The sequence below is a fragment of the Neofelis nebulosa genome, chromosome 2 (genome assembly GCF_028018385.1).
Source record: "Neofelis nebulosa isolate mNeoNeb1 chromosome 2, mNeoNeb1.pri, whole genome shotgun sequence".
In the NCBI taxonomy this organism is placed as follows: domain Eukaryota; kingdom Metazoa; phylum Chordata; class Mammalia; order Carnivora; family Felidae; genus Neofelis; species Neofelis nebulosa.
The window spans coordinates 52,290,179-52,305,298 of NC_080783.1; the positions used below are offsets into that span (position 1 = coordinate 52,290,179).

Below are 15,120 nucleotides of genomic sequence, written 5' to 3' on the forward strand. Positions count from 1 at the left end.
TCAAATTGGATAAGAAAGCAAGACCAAACTATATGCTTCTACAAAAAAGCCATTTTAAATGTAGGACATAAATAATTTCAATATAGATATGTCAGTCTCTCCTTCTCTCCCTACCCCTCCCTGCTCCCTACTTCTTTCTCTCAAAAATAAACTGTAAAAAAAAAGTAGATAAAAAGAGGACAGTGATTTTTGTATATTATAAACATCCAAAATAGTGCCTAGCATATAATATGCACTAAATAATTTGAGGGGTTAAAGGGAGGAAGGAGACAAGGGAGGGGGAAATGGGAGGAAGAAGGGAAAAAATCAAGGGGAAAATAAATCTTTTATAATTTCATTTTGCTAATATTTAAGAAGAGATGTTATGTTTGAAGTTTTGGTGCAGTAAACTCCAAACTACTTGTTACAGAATATATAATTGCTCTAAAATATTGTGCCAAAACTTCTCTCTATTTTTTTTAAGCAAGTAAATTTTATTCACAGGTGAGCCATAAAGGTACAAACATATTTTTTTCTCTCAATGCTTGTTTATTTCTATGGTAAAGCCTTTAGAAATCTACTTACTGTAATTTTCATATTTCTTCCCATATCTCTACATGATTTGTAGATTTTTCTGGTTCTTTAAAAAAAAATTTTTTTTTATTAGTTTTCTTTATTTTGAGAGGCAGAGAGAGACAGACCATGTGTGGGGGAGGGGCAGAGAGAGAGGGAAACACAGAATCAGAAGCAGGCTCCAGTCTCTGAGCTGTCCACACAGAGCCTGATGCGGGGCCCGAACTCACAAACCGCGAGATCATGACCTGAGCTGAAATTGGATGCTCAACCAACTGAGCCACCCAGGCGCCCCAGATTTTTCTCGTTCTTAAGTATGGTGTTTTTGTGAGTAAACATGGGATTCATACTAAGGGCAGGAGTTGGCTATGTGTATGTCTATCTACATGCCTTGGAAATAACATTTCAATGTACATATGTATATTTAGTCACAGGGGGATCTACATTAATTTGTATGTCTCAAAAAAGTTTGAAATATTCACTGATTGTGTTCATGTTGCAATTTAGAGGTTAAGAATGTGAGCCTTGGAATCAGACTCCCTGACTGTGATGACATACATTTGAATGTATGACTTACCGTTCTGAGCTTCTGTTTCTGGTATAAAATGGGGATGCTAATACTGACCCCATTGGTTCTTTGTGTGTACAAAAAGAATTAATACATATATAAGACTTAGCAGCATATATAAAATTTAGTATTCAAATGACAATTATCATAATCAATATTTGTAAAATCCTATTTTTAAATAAGTTATTTAAAATTTGAAATAGTTGGTCTTTACAATGTTATCCGTAGTGCATAAATTCCCAGACTACATAAGAGAGGACACAGAAAGTCAATAAATACAAATAAATTTCATTGTATATCTGGGTTGACTGTATAAAACTGTCCTGTTCATTCACTTACTCATTCACTGAACTAACAATTTTTAGCACCTTCGTTTTGGTAGGTGTGTATCAATGATAATTTTCTTCAGAAAAATAGATTCTGGGTTATGAAATCCTCTTGCACAGAAGCTCTATGAGTGACACCAAGACATTCTCCTTCACAGGGCTCATTCTCTAACCTGTTAGGGCCTTCTAGCATTGGAAATAGTTCCATGGCGTTAGCAAGGCCTATATTCAAGTCTATTTCTCAGATTCAGGCTGATTGACCCTGATTGGTCCACATAAGACAAACTAGTTTCAATTTCTCTCCAAATGTAAATGTTCCCAAAGAACATCTTTTTTATTGACATCAAGGAGGTGTTAGGCAAGGGCCAGTAATAACAGATTGCTACTCAAAATATTCTCTCTACCCCCCAAAAAAACCCTCAAAAATAAATTATCCTGGTAATATAAAGCAATCTAGGTCCTGATGTTTACATTTTTTCACAGTTTTTCACAGCTGAACTTGTGTTCTTGAAACTCCTCTGCAGTGTAAATGACAGATTCCATTTCTTGAGGTTTGTGCACAAAATGGTTTTAGTTGTTAAAATTAGTTGTTAAACCTAAGAAAAATGATTGACTTTGTGACCAGATTAGGTTTTTATTTCTTTAAAAGGGCCAGATTGCAGTTTTTCATTGGCATCACTTTCCAGACAATAATAAACTAACATACTATTTAAGTCTGCCTCAAAGATGGAATGCTATATACAAGTATGTGTTTATCAGTGTGGGAAGGGATTTTGCTTATTCTAAGAGTCTAGAACCAGTTGAAACTACACTAGAATGTTGTTGGGATGCCCATCAGCATTTCATAATCTCTCAATTACTCTGCATTTTTCTGTCTACAGCATAGTACATTTTCATCTTTCAGATTGTGAAAATCAGACTCAGAATCACTTCACTGGCTCTGTAAGTAGTTAAACAAAGCTGCATTTAGCCTTTCATTATCTTTCAATTAACTATGATCCCTAGAACAATCTGGGCATGAGAATTTAAACTGTCAAATTTGCCTTCTGCGATGCTTTTCTTCCACAAATTAGTGTTTCTCAAAAGCCTCCCATAAAAATAATGACCCTGACATTCTAGACAAACGAAGTGGCTGTTTTTCTTGCAACAGTTCTCTTTGAGCTAGAAGATACAATTTTACATCTATAATTACATAAGAAGCTATTTCAAATACACTTCTAAAAACTGGCATCCTTTGTCCTTCAGAGGATGAAACCTAGGCTCTATTACTGAGGAATAGGCTCTGTATATTGAGGAACATATACTTTGTGAGTGATTTTTTTAAATATTCAGAGAAGCTTGGTCAATGGCCAGATATAAGTGATGAATTTTTAGGCAGTTATTAAAATGTTTGCCTTTCAAAGCACTTCTTTGGAAAAGGAAGCCATGCCACTCAGAACCACCTATCAAAGCTCTTTTTATTATCTGCTGCCACAGCTATCATTGATAACATGTGAATAGAACTTCAGCTTTATATAACAGCTGGAAAATCAACAGATGGTGTTCATTCACCAGACGTTTTATGAATATCTGTGTGTGCAAAGCTCTGTACTGTCTTATATAGGTAGAAAATATGACACATGACTTCTGCAAGGAGTTTATAAGTAAATAAGGGAAAAGAGACATTGATGTAAGTAAGTATGTCATAAGGAAGAAAGGTCCTCTTAAAGATCCATTTTATTTTAATGTAAAAAACAGAAGTATAATCCAGGGTAATGTTTAAGAGATTCACATAAGTGGGGTGCCTGGGTGGCTCACTTGGTTAAGTGTCTGACTTGATTTCAGCTCAGGTCATGGCCACACGGTTCCTGGGTTCCAGCCCCACATCAGGCTCTGCACTGATAGTGCAGAGCCTGCTTAGGATTCTCTCTCTCTGTCCCTACCCTGCTCATGTGCACTCCCTTCCCCCACAACCTCTCTAAACAAACAAACAAACAAACAAACAAACAAACAAACAAACTTAAAAAGAGATACAGAGACTCAGATAAGAAGAATCCTTGGTCTTCTTCACTGTCATTTCACTGGGTCCCTTTCCCATATCCCGCTCTTGTCCCTGTTGCCCCAAACCTCCTGCAAATAAATATGGGCGTAGAACCTTAAGATTTACTTTTCTCATGGTATATAATTCAGAATTTATACACAGCTACACACAGCTACCTTGGCTGAGGCTTTTTCCATACCAAGCATAAAATAAATTCTATAATTCAAATATAAACCTTGGGCCTCATTCTTCTCAAAGTCTTGCATATATTTGGTGTCCTTTAATCTTAACAGCAGGACATCAGTAGAGATTGACTTATTAAAAGAGGCCATTGATATGTACACAGACTGTTACCTAATATTTCACATATCCCATTAGTTATAAGGCTGCCATTCAAAGCCTGTTTTCCAAAGGCTCTGCCCAAAGGAATTCTTTATTAGGCTTATTGATAGTTTATAACAATAATTAGCAATCCCCAGTTATTCTAGAACAGCTAACTTTACCACAGAAGGGGCCCCTCTACTCTCCTAGGGATCCTAAAAAAGCACGTGAGCAAAGAGTTTAGAGCTACACAGTATCAGGAGGTAGTCACTACTTCACATCCTCAGAATTCTAGCTACCACACAATGAGTAATGATTGGGTGCCCTCTTCTTATTCATAAACTGGGAACACGGAGCTGATATTGGAGAAGCCAGTTATGTGTACAATTTGGATCCAAGCCCTAAATTCCAGTTCTACTTTTCTGTTATCTTTCTTTTTTCTTTTTTTTCTTTTTTCTTTTTTTTTTTTTTTTTTTGGTCCCATGGATTGTACCACTTCCCCCCCAAGTAGTTAACTGACAAAGCATGCTTTTGCTTCCAACTCTGAGCCCCACCCCCACTTCAGATCTCATCTTTTCTCTTTTCCCATGTTCAGATGTCCCATTATTTCCTCCTCTTGATGCTTGACCATACTATAGGTATTTATAAAACAGACCGGGGTGGGGAATGGTGCTAACAGAGAAAGAATATTAAATGCTCTAGTACAAGTTGCTCTTTCAGACTTTATTTACTTTTCACATCCTATGTTTACTTCTGACTGTGAAGGGCAACCATGTCCTTAGTGTATCAGTTAACCAAAAACAATACATCAAAGCTCTAGCCATGTACCAGGAACTGTCTAACATATCATCTCTTTAATGTCTAGAGAAAACATCCACAGATTCTTTTCCCACACTTAAACATGTAGACACCCTTCTCCCTTGATATATCGCTCTGATCTTTGTAGTCTTATACTTTTCAACACAGAATTGTCTGCTTAAGAAAAGAAAATGCGAGGACGCCTGGGTGGCACAGTCGGTTGAGCGTCCAACTTCAGCTCAGGTCAGGATCTTGTAGTTCGTGAGTTCAAGCCCCATGTCGGGTTCTGTGCTGAAAGTTTGGAACCTGGAGCCTGCTTCGGATTCTGTGTCTTCCTCACTCTGCCCCTCCCCGACTTGCTTTCTGTCTCTGTCTCTCAAAAATGAATAAACATTAAAAAAAAAAAAAGAAAATGAAAAAAAAAAATTCTTTTTTTTTTTTTTTAATTTTTTTTTTCAACTTTTTTTTTTTTTTAATTTATTTTTGGGACAGAGAGAGACAGAGCATGAACGGGGGAGGGGCAGAGAGAGAGGGAGACACAGAATCGGAAACAGGCTCCAGGCTCCGAGCCATCAGCCCAGAGCCTGACGCGGGGCTCGAACTCACGGACCGCGAGATCGTGACCTGGCTGAAGTCGGACGCTTAACCGACTGCGCCACCCAGGCGCCCCGAAAAAAATAAATTTCAAGTACGCTTGAATTTTCATAAAATATAAATATTTGTAAAATACCCAGCTATTAGCTATGCTAATACTTTTTATGGATTCATACAACAATGTTTTCTTCAAAGTATCCTGAAGAACACTAGTGAATAAGATCTTAAATTCTCAAGTGAGCATTAAAGGAATACATATTTTCAAAGCAGGAACTGGTGGGGTACTGGTGGGGTACCAACTAGCTGGCTCAGTTGATAGAGTGCATGACTTTTGATCTCAGGGTTGTGAGTTCAAGCCCCTCATTGGGTGTAGGGATTACTTAAAAATAAAATCTTTAAAAAAAATATCAAGAACTGGTGAAAGACTATTTGTTTCCATAAAATTCCAAGTCCCAGCAAATTATGTAAATAATACCAAAGCGTTCATAATAAAAAAAAATTCTTATTCAACATATTTTCACTAAGGAAAAAAACCTAAATAACAAGTAGAATAACAATAGCATCATGCCTCATTTACCTCCAAAGTTAAAATTGTAGATGACTCCCTATTAGCTAGTAATTTATTTTCAATTCAATTGTGTTCTTGTTGTAGACTTCATTACACTGTAAGATTCTTCATTCCACTGAATCCAGAGGTTTTCCAAAATTCTACACTAAACAGTAAAATAAAAATCAAAATTGAGAAGAGCTGAATTTGCTTCTTGTAATTTTCACTCCATTTTTCAGGTCAATTTTGTTTTTAAATAAATAAGGGTAGATTCCTCTAATGACAGTGTTGGTAATGACTTCTCCAAGAGAAAAATAAGGCTGTTTGAGTTATTGGGAATGGGTCTAAGTTCTCTAAATCCTTTAGTTCTTATTCTTTTGAAATACTGCTTCTAATGAATTGAGTTATTTCACATTGAAAACTCTGGTTGTGTTGTAACATAAATGCCATTGGCAGTTATCTGTGAAATGTTTTGAAGAATAGAGTTGCCCTTTACTCCTTAAAGAAGTATTTCTTCAGGATTCAAAAAAGCCAAACTTAGGGTTTCCCACATCCTTTTACCATCTCTTAGATTTGACTCACTAAACTTTCTGCCAAGATTCATTCAGGAAGTTTGAGAAGAAATAGGAAGTTTGAGAAGAGAAGGGTGAGGAACAAAGAAGTCAGTGAAAACACAGGTGCTTCAGCATAGGACAGTCCTTTTCAACCATCTTAAAAGAATGTGCCAATGATATTTCTACTATCAGTATTTCCTTAAGTTACAATATTATAATTATCTATAGGGCAAGAACAGAGTTCATGGGGTTCTATTAATTCAGTCTTCAGTACCATTCCAACATTGGTACTTAATAAATGCTTGTAGATCATATCTGCTATAACTCAGTGGAGTCAAACATCATGAATTAGGAGAATAACAAACAAATTCCATTTGACTTTTTTTTTACATAAATAGAAATTGAATTACAGATGTTTTGTGTGAGGCATGGTTTTTCACATGGACTCCACATCTCCCATTTTAAGATGTCCCCATCTTAAAGCCAAATGTGCTTAATATTTTTGCCTAATCTTTTGGTAATTCCTTCCATAGAACCCCTCTATCAGTGGGGTGGGCTGCCAACCCATCTCCTTCTATGACCACTCTCCATCTTCTATTTATTTATTTATTTATTTATTTATTTATTTATTTATTTATTTTCAATACATGAAGTTTATTGTCAAATTGGTTTCCATACAACACCCAGTGCTCATCCCATCTTCTCTTTAAATTGTCATTGTTGTGTCGAGAGAATGCAGTTAGTAATCCTAATGAATTTAATGTCTTTGAACTCTTCATAGTCTTGCCCATACAAAACATAATTACATACAGTGTTCTACCTGGGTTGTGGGCTTGATCTCCACAGTGAGATGGGAAGTGATTTAAAAGCAGAGCCTATGTCTTTCATTTTATCATTCCCTCGGTGCTTGCCCCATTGTTTGACACATGGGGAAACAAATAATGTCTTCTAAGTTTCCCATATCCTGTGGAACTCAGACCTCTCTAGCATGGTGCCCTCCTGTGTTCTGCCACTAGAGAGATCTCACCCCTGAGATGTTCTTTTCTTACTTCCTTACTTGTTTCCTTGTAGCATGGTGAAATATCCTGTCCTTAGAGCCCAACTTGACAAGTAATTTTTCTAACAATAATTATTTATGATTATGTTTTTGTTTTGTTTTGTTTTTTGTTTTTTGTCTGTTCTGTTTTGTTTTTTTTAGCAATGGCCAAGTAAAGATAAGGCCCTACCTCTTCAAACTGATGATGAACAAGGATCATGGTAAATCAGTATCTGAAAATCTGGAGACCTGTGGGGTTTTCAAATCCCTAAAATTACATAAAGTAGGTGGCCAAGTACTCCAGTTGGGAATCAGGCTAGGTTTAGTCGCCACATCCTGATCATTCAGCATGTTGTTTGTTCTAGTTATTTCCTTTTGTTTCAGGGAAAGCTGTTATAGCAAATGTTGATCATGAATGAAAAAGGCCACACTGATTTTCAAAAGTATAAAGTACAATGTAGAAAAGAGAAAGAACAGGTGAAACGCTGTTTTAAAAAAAATGGAGCTACTATGTTTGACAGACTTAAAGATAGAAAACAGAACTCTGGAAATAGCATAGGAGACATACGGAAAAAAGGCCCCAGAAAAGAGCTTCAATGAACTAAACAAATCAAAAAGAGAAATAACTAGAAATGAGTTGACAATAATGGAGAAAACTTGAATTTTTTAAGAACATTGTAACTCAGACATTAGTCACACTACAAATTGATGTTAACCTCATGATTTCGAAAACATGATGTCAAGTGTGTGAGTAGAAAAGCAGGGGGGAGTTAGAGTGAGGGAAATAACTTTTTAAAAGTTGATTATCTTCTTGTCATGTTTGTATTCATAGTAAAAGTACCATCTTTAAGGGTCTCTGGAAGAAGACGGATTTTATTTATTTTTTATTTTTTATTTATTTTTTTTTTTAAAAACGTTTTTTATTTATTTTTGGGACAGAGAGAGACAGAGCATGAACGGGGGAGGGGCAGAGAGAGAGGGAGACACAGAATCGGAAACAGGCTCCAGGCTCCGAGCCATCAGCCCAGAGCCTGACGCGGGGCTCGAACTCACAGACCGCGAGATCGTGACCTGGCTGAAGTCGGACGCTTAACCGACTGCGCCACCCAGGCGCCCCAGAAGACGGATTTTAAAAAAATTATTTTTTTAAATATTGAATTAGGTAAGTGTTGTTTCTTGAAAAATTTTACATTCCATCCAAGAGAACAGAGTTAGAACGCAGGCTTCTTGACAGTAGCTTATGGAAGGGGTAGGACTGATTTGTGATTTGCAATTATTGGTCTATTGAATTGTTTTTTATGGTTTTGTGAAAAGTCTAGTTTCCTAATTAAAAACAATTTTTTTAAGTTTATTTGTTTTGAGAGAGAGAAAGAGAGAGTGCACACATGTGCACAAACGAGTGAGCATGTGAGCAGGAGCAGGGCAGAGAGAGAGAACGAGAGAGAGAGAGAGAGAGAGAGAGAGAGAGAGAGAGAGAGAGAGAGAATCCCAAGCAAGCTCCCAGCTGTCAGTGCAGAGCCTGAGGACGATGCGGGGCTCAATCTCAGGAACTGTGACATCATGAGCTGAGCCAAAATCAAGTCTGACACTCAACCCACTGAGCCACCCAGGAGCCCCTAGTGTCTTAATTCTAACATTTAATTTCACCATATTCATTTCCTTGGTAAATCTAACTAAAGATTTATAGCAGTGTAATTAGTACTTAATAGAACAGGATCACTACTCATCAGACCTTAGTTCAGTTTGGTCCATTAGATCTTACTAGCTATATAAACTTGAGTAAATTATTTTCTGTGCATAATTTTCTCATCATTAAATGAAGTTACTAATAATTTCTCTCCCATGGGATTGTTGTAAGGATTCATTAAAGAAAACATGTAAAATACTAAGTATGAATGCTATAAAGCAAGTATTTGATTAATATTATTCTTTATTCCAGTGGTGATACGGGTACTAAATCTTAAACCATGATTTGTAGAAAATGTCTTAGGGGATATTTCAAAATCCAACCATTGGTGTAGGGAGTCATTATTTTCAGAGATTCTGTCTGTGGCATATATACATTTTAGAAATTCACTTTGAGCCTTTAACAAAAACATAGTAGATTTTCATAGATAAAAATATACATAGTAAAATGTTCATTGTCATTAAGGAATTTTCAAACTTTATAATATTTTGCTCATAATGTATTTCCAAGAACATTCGTTTTTTTGGATGTATCAGGGCTTACCATGGTTTTGGCCACTTTTCTCTTAAAATAATACTTTAATGCTCTGATGTCTGATCACCAGACTTATTGTTTCTCTCATACTAATTTTAACATTTTCACCAAATAAGCTGGTATAAATTCTTAATTCTTCCTCTTCAATTACCTTATTGTCAATATTAATTGTAAGTTAAATATGCAGAAAATGTAATGTTAGGGGGAAAGAGGTTGTTAGAATGAAGTGGTAAAAAAGAATATTAGACTGAGTTTTTACATATATGGATTCTAGTCTTGGCTTTGCCCATGAATAAACCATGTGCATTTGGCAAGTGTAACTATATATTGATATTAACAACCAATATTTACTCAGTCTTTAGTCTTTATGTGCCAGATACTCTTTCAGGCTTTTTATGTTTACTTGCTTTACTCCATTCTTATAGAAATGTATTGTCAAGAATTGTTAAGGGTCTGAGATTTTATACTACTTGGAAGCTAATGTGTTAGCCTGACACAATTACATGGCCATTGGCAGAAGATGTGAGCCTCCTGAGTCACAGATGCAGGCCTTTATTAATTATTAACATAAATATTAATAGCTAGACTGTCAGCATATGCATCGGTTCTCTGAGGTCCAGGCGATGCCTCCAGGTGATGGGTCGTAGTGTGGAAGAAGAATCTTGAAATAAGGGAACCTAAATCTTTTATAATGGGAAGGAAACATACCTCCAGAGGGAGTCATCTTTATTTTGTTGGATAGTAAGCAAGCTTGCTCTTTGTCCTGAGGTAGACACCATAACCTTCAAGGCTGTTGTCTATACAAACATTTTTAAAGAGGTAGTCCAGAACATGGGGTACCTGGGTGGCTCAGTCTGTTAAGCATCTGACTTCGGGTCAGGTCATGATCTCGCAGTTCGTGGGTTCGAGCCCCATGTCAGACTCTGTGCTGACAGTTCAGAGCGTAGAACCTGCTTCAGATTCTGTGTCTCCCTCTCTCTCTGCCCCTCCCCTGGTCATTCTCTTTCTCTCTGTCTCTCAAAAATAAATAAACGTTAAAAAAAAAAATGTAGTCCAGAACAAAGGTAGTCAGTGTGTCTGCTCAAAAGACAGCCAGAATCACAAGAAACCTATGGATAATTGTCTACCAATGCCCATGAGTAGATACTATAAAAGGTGACTTCGTAGATGCAGAAACAAAAGAACTGAGGGACTAAGTAATTTGCCCAAAGCTCATTTGATTGTCAGACCCAGACAATCAGTTCCAAGAGCCTGGGATCTTCACCAGTGTAATATATAATATTCCCTTGAATGTAAACACTATTGTTTAAATATATAGCAACACGTAAATGGGAGTTCTAGGTGCCATCATCCCTGCACAACAGTTTCCTTATCTAGAAGTGGGCACAGGGCCAGGGGAGAGAGGGCTGAGTGAGAGGTTCTCTTTGAGCTCCTTTCAGATTTAAGATGCTGTGAATCTAAGATCTATCTCTTAGAATGAACACATGTACAAGTGGATGTGATGCAGACTAGAAACACAAGGAAATAGGAGCATGCATTTCATCATCAGTGTACATTTTAAAATTTTTGTCAGGACCTTTGCATTCATTAATTAAGTTTTATGAGATTCTTGAGAAAAGTGAGTATTGAATTGCTACTTATAGTATTTGGACCTTTCTAATTATAGTTCATGGCCAGAGTAAACATATACTTTATTTCCCAACCACTCCTATCATAAAACTTCCTTTTTCTATAATCTGAGTGAGAATATTATCTAAGAATAAAGTGGGGCAGTCTTCAAGCTGCTTATGCCTGGCATGTTACCAGGGAAGCATGTCCTAGATAGAGCATTACCAAAGAAGGGAAGGAAAAGCAAAGAAACTGTAATAACATTAGTGAGATAGTCAGGCTGTGAGTCTTCTTCACATCCAGAGAAGCCCAAGAGATGTTTTCTTGAGTTGGAATCTAACCCAGAACACAATATCAGATACTTTATCTTATCATCACTTGTGGGTCATATGCTGCCTGTTTCCTGGAGCCTTTTGAAAAAACTCATTTTCCTGCCAGAGAAATGCAAGAGCAGCCTTCCTCCTCTTTTACATGTTGATGTAATGAGAGGAGTCTATTTTTGACCCTCATATTCTCTCATTCTACCCACTTTCTTTAGGGTGTCTCATCTACTCCCAGAGCTTCAAAGGCCATTTATATGCTAATGAATCCAAAATCTCTAAATATGGTTCACAATGCTCTCTGAGTTCCTGACCTAGGCAATCAACTCTGTGTTTGACATCTCTACTTGAATATATCAAGGATATTTCAAACTCAAACTCAACTTGTCAAAAATGGAATGCAATATCACCACCCTGCAAACCCACTTCTCCTTAAATATTCTGTCTATATACATTTAAAGGCATCACCATTCAATCAGGTTTCTAAGCCAAAACCTAGGCATCTTTTACTTCACTCTCTGTGTCCAGTTAACCAGCAAATCCTGTTAATACTCCTTTCTAAATTTCTCCATTTCCACTGACAACATCTTTGTAGAAACTGCTATTAATTTTGATCATGACCATTGTATAATTCTCCAACTGTTCTCTTGCAGCCAGAATTTATCTATATAAAATGCATATCTGAGTGTTAGCCTTCTACATAAAACCTTTCAATGGCTTCCCAACTACCTACTGGATAAAGTTTGAACTCCTAATATACAAAGCCTCTGTAATTTGGCCCCTGCTCACCTCTCCAGCATATTGACTATCTTTATTCTAGCTGTAGTAGTCTATCACTAGATCCTTATACCAAGCTCTCTCTTATCTCTCACAGATTGTCCCTCCTGCCTTGGACATCATTTCCATTATAAAATGGTTGTTCCTACTCACCCTACTCAGCTTAACAGATTCCATACTCAGAGACCTTTCCATGTTCCCTGGAACACTATAGTTTCCCACAGTGCCTTGAGTTTCCCTCTATCATTAATACTGGGTTTCATTTTATAGTGATTACTTATAGCGTTGCTATCTGCCTCACTGGACTTCACCCTGGGATGGCAGTGACCATACTTGAATCTTCAGTATCTGGCCTTGAACATGGCACTTACTAGCAACATGATAAATTCTTATGAATGAATGAACAAACGAACAAATAAAATATCTTCCCAGGTGTACTTTTGTGACCAGGAAATTTGCCAGGTGTCCATGAAGCAGTGCTCAGCCTATTGGCATTGCCGGTCTGGATTTAACTTCTTTAATATCTCTTTCCTAATATGTAGATGGTAGAACCTACATGGTAAACAATTTCTTGGATAAGGCTCAAAGTACCTGCCTTTAGTTTATTAGAAAAGTTAAGATTTAACAGTAAAAGTTAATATAGTTCAGAATCAGTGTTCAAAGTAAAAAATAGGTAATGTCAGATTTTTCGTGCATGTATTTTACACACCATATGCCTTCTGTGTTTAAAAATTGAAGTTTTATAAAATGTAAAAAGTATTTAAAATTGTCACTTTTTATTCTCTTTTTTATTCTCAGTTTAAACGGTCTTTCACCAGGTATGTAGCAAGATTATCTATCCCCTCTCAAATGGGAATTTAAAGCAGGGTGTATAACCACATTCCCCTGCCACAAAATTTAGTCAGTGTCTTGAATGCCATCTAGTATGTCATCAAAATATATTTTGGATTAAATAGAAACAGAAAGGAAGAGATACTTTCCAGATCATGGCAATTGTTAATCATAGGATTCCAAAGCAAAATTTATGAAAGATTTCTTCCCACTCTTAACCCCTCAAATCCAGGGATATTTCTGTGATGTTGGGGGGGTGGGGGTGGGATGGGTGGGTGCTGTTCTTGTGGTTCTAAGCATTTCAGTGGCTACTTGGGCAAGAAGTAGAGCTGGGTTTTCTTCAGCTGAGGGGGAAAGTGGGTAGAATAGAGGAAGGAGAAAACTGGGTCCTACCCTTTCTTTTTTCTACTATACCACTTACCACAGACTATGTTGTTTTCATGATCCAATGACGAATAACCATGAAGTGTCTGAGAGGAATCTTGGGCCTTTCATGCCAACAACAATACAAAATGTAAATGATTGCAAAGTTATATCAAGAGATAAGGAGTTCTGACTCCTCCCTTTAGCCCTATCAACAAAGCAACATGATTGTAATTGGAGTGAGCACACCTTCCCATTTGCTCAAGACAGTCTTTGTTTGGCTTGCTATCCTGGGCTAATTATTAATAGTGACCCTTTCACTCTGGAAAAAATGTCCTTGGACTATAAATTACGTAATATGGTTGTCTTCAATAAAATAGACATTTAGCATAGCACCAACTCACTAAGTTTTTTATTTTTATTTTTATTGTTATTTTTTTGAGAGACCACTATGTGCCAGCTGTGATGACTCTTTTTTTCATTTGCAATCTAACTTATTACTATTATTTTTTTTACAACAAATCCACTAGGGAGGTAATATCACTCTTTTAAAAGACAGAAAACTTATGGTATAGAAAAATTAAGGCATTGCCCAAGGCACACAACAAGTATTTGACAGCCACAACTTGAACCCTTTCTGGGCAACTGGAAAACCATTCTCTTTCATTTATATTATAGGCAGGTTCAAAGTTGAGCCTTAGGAACACAGTCTCTCCTTCCCGCCTCCAAAATAAACAAAACATGTAGACAGAAGCAGCAAGCACTCCAAAGTGACTAGATGCAAGACAGTCTGGTTTACTTCTGGGTGATGAGGCGTGACAGACTTAACCACAGACTTGAATAGATTATAAATTCCAGCACAGTTCCATTATCCTGAATATGTTTTCAGAGCACTGTATATGCATCCTGGGGGCTCCCTTGAATCAGAAAAAAAACTACAGAAGGAGAACTTTTACTATGTTCTTCTCACTCACTTTGTGGCCCTGGAAACAGAACGGAACTCCTCCCCTGCGTGCTGCCCACTGCTACCAGTCTTTCCCACACCCCAGATATGAAGAAAGATAATAAGGCCCTCAAATAGAAGTTTCCTGATTGTGACTCATGGCTTAGTCAGCCTTTGTTACAGAGAGCCTGAAAGCCTTTGAAATTCACTGTTGATTTTGGCAGTCATAACTCTCTGTGCTGTTATCAAGAAACAAGTTACACGACTAATTTGCTTCAGAAATTGCCTCTGTAATGAGTATATTAAGAACAGTCTATGCTAAAGGGGTTAGAGTTTAATATATGGTGTTTAATGTTCGTATTTATGAATATATACTCATTTCTTTGAACAGCACTTCACAGCTTAGAGTTCCTAATAAAAATCTGTTATATTAAATTAAATAAAAGTACCAAATAACAGCTAACATTGTTATGGGGTATTTAATGTGAGCATGAGCCAGGCATTATATTAAGAGCTTTATGGATATTATCTCTTCTCCTTCCCTCACTCCCCCACCTCTCTCTTTCATAGATATACTATGTGTATTTTTATACATGATGTCTTGTGCATAATAAACACTTAAATATACAGTTAAATTTAATTAAATTAGATATGAAAACAGCTACATACATCAGCATATCTCCCTTAACTTTAATTATTGCTTTTGATAGGTACTTTACAGAGGTAGTTTTTAAAACAAAT

General features: G+C 36.7%; 1 protein-coding gene across 2 annotated transcripts in view; it reads left to right on the plus strand.

Annotated features, from left to right (window-relative positions):
* The window catches only part of LOC131501885 (uncharacterized), a 118,983-nt gene that overhangs the window by 69,216 nt on the left and 34,647 nt on the right, over positions 1-15,120 (plus strand). For both annotated transcript variants that reach the window (XM_058712333.1, XM_058712344.1), the window contains one exon: positions 2,328-2,388. In XM_058712333.1, the coding sequence (XP_058568316.1) occupies positions 2,328-2,388 (61 nt within the window). The remainder of the gene's footprint in view (positions 1-2,327; positions 2,389-15,120) is intronic.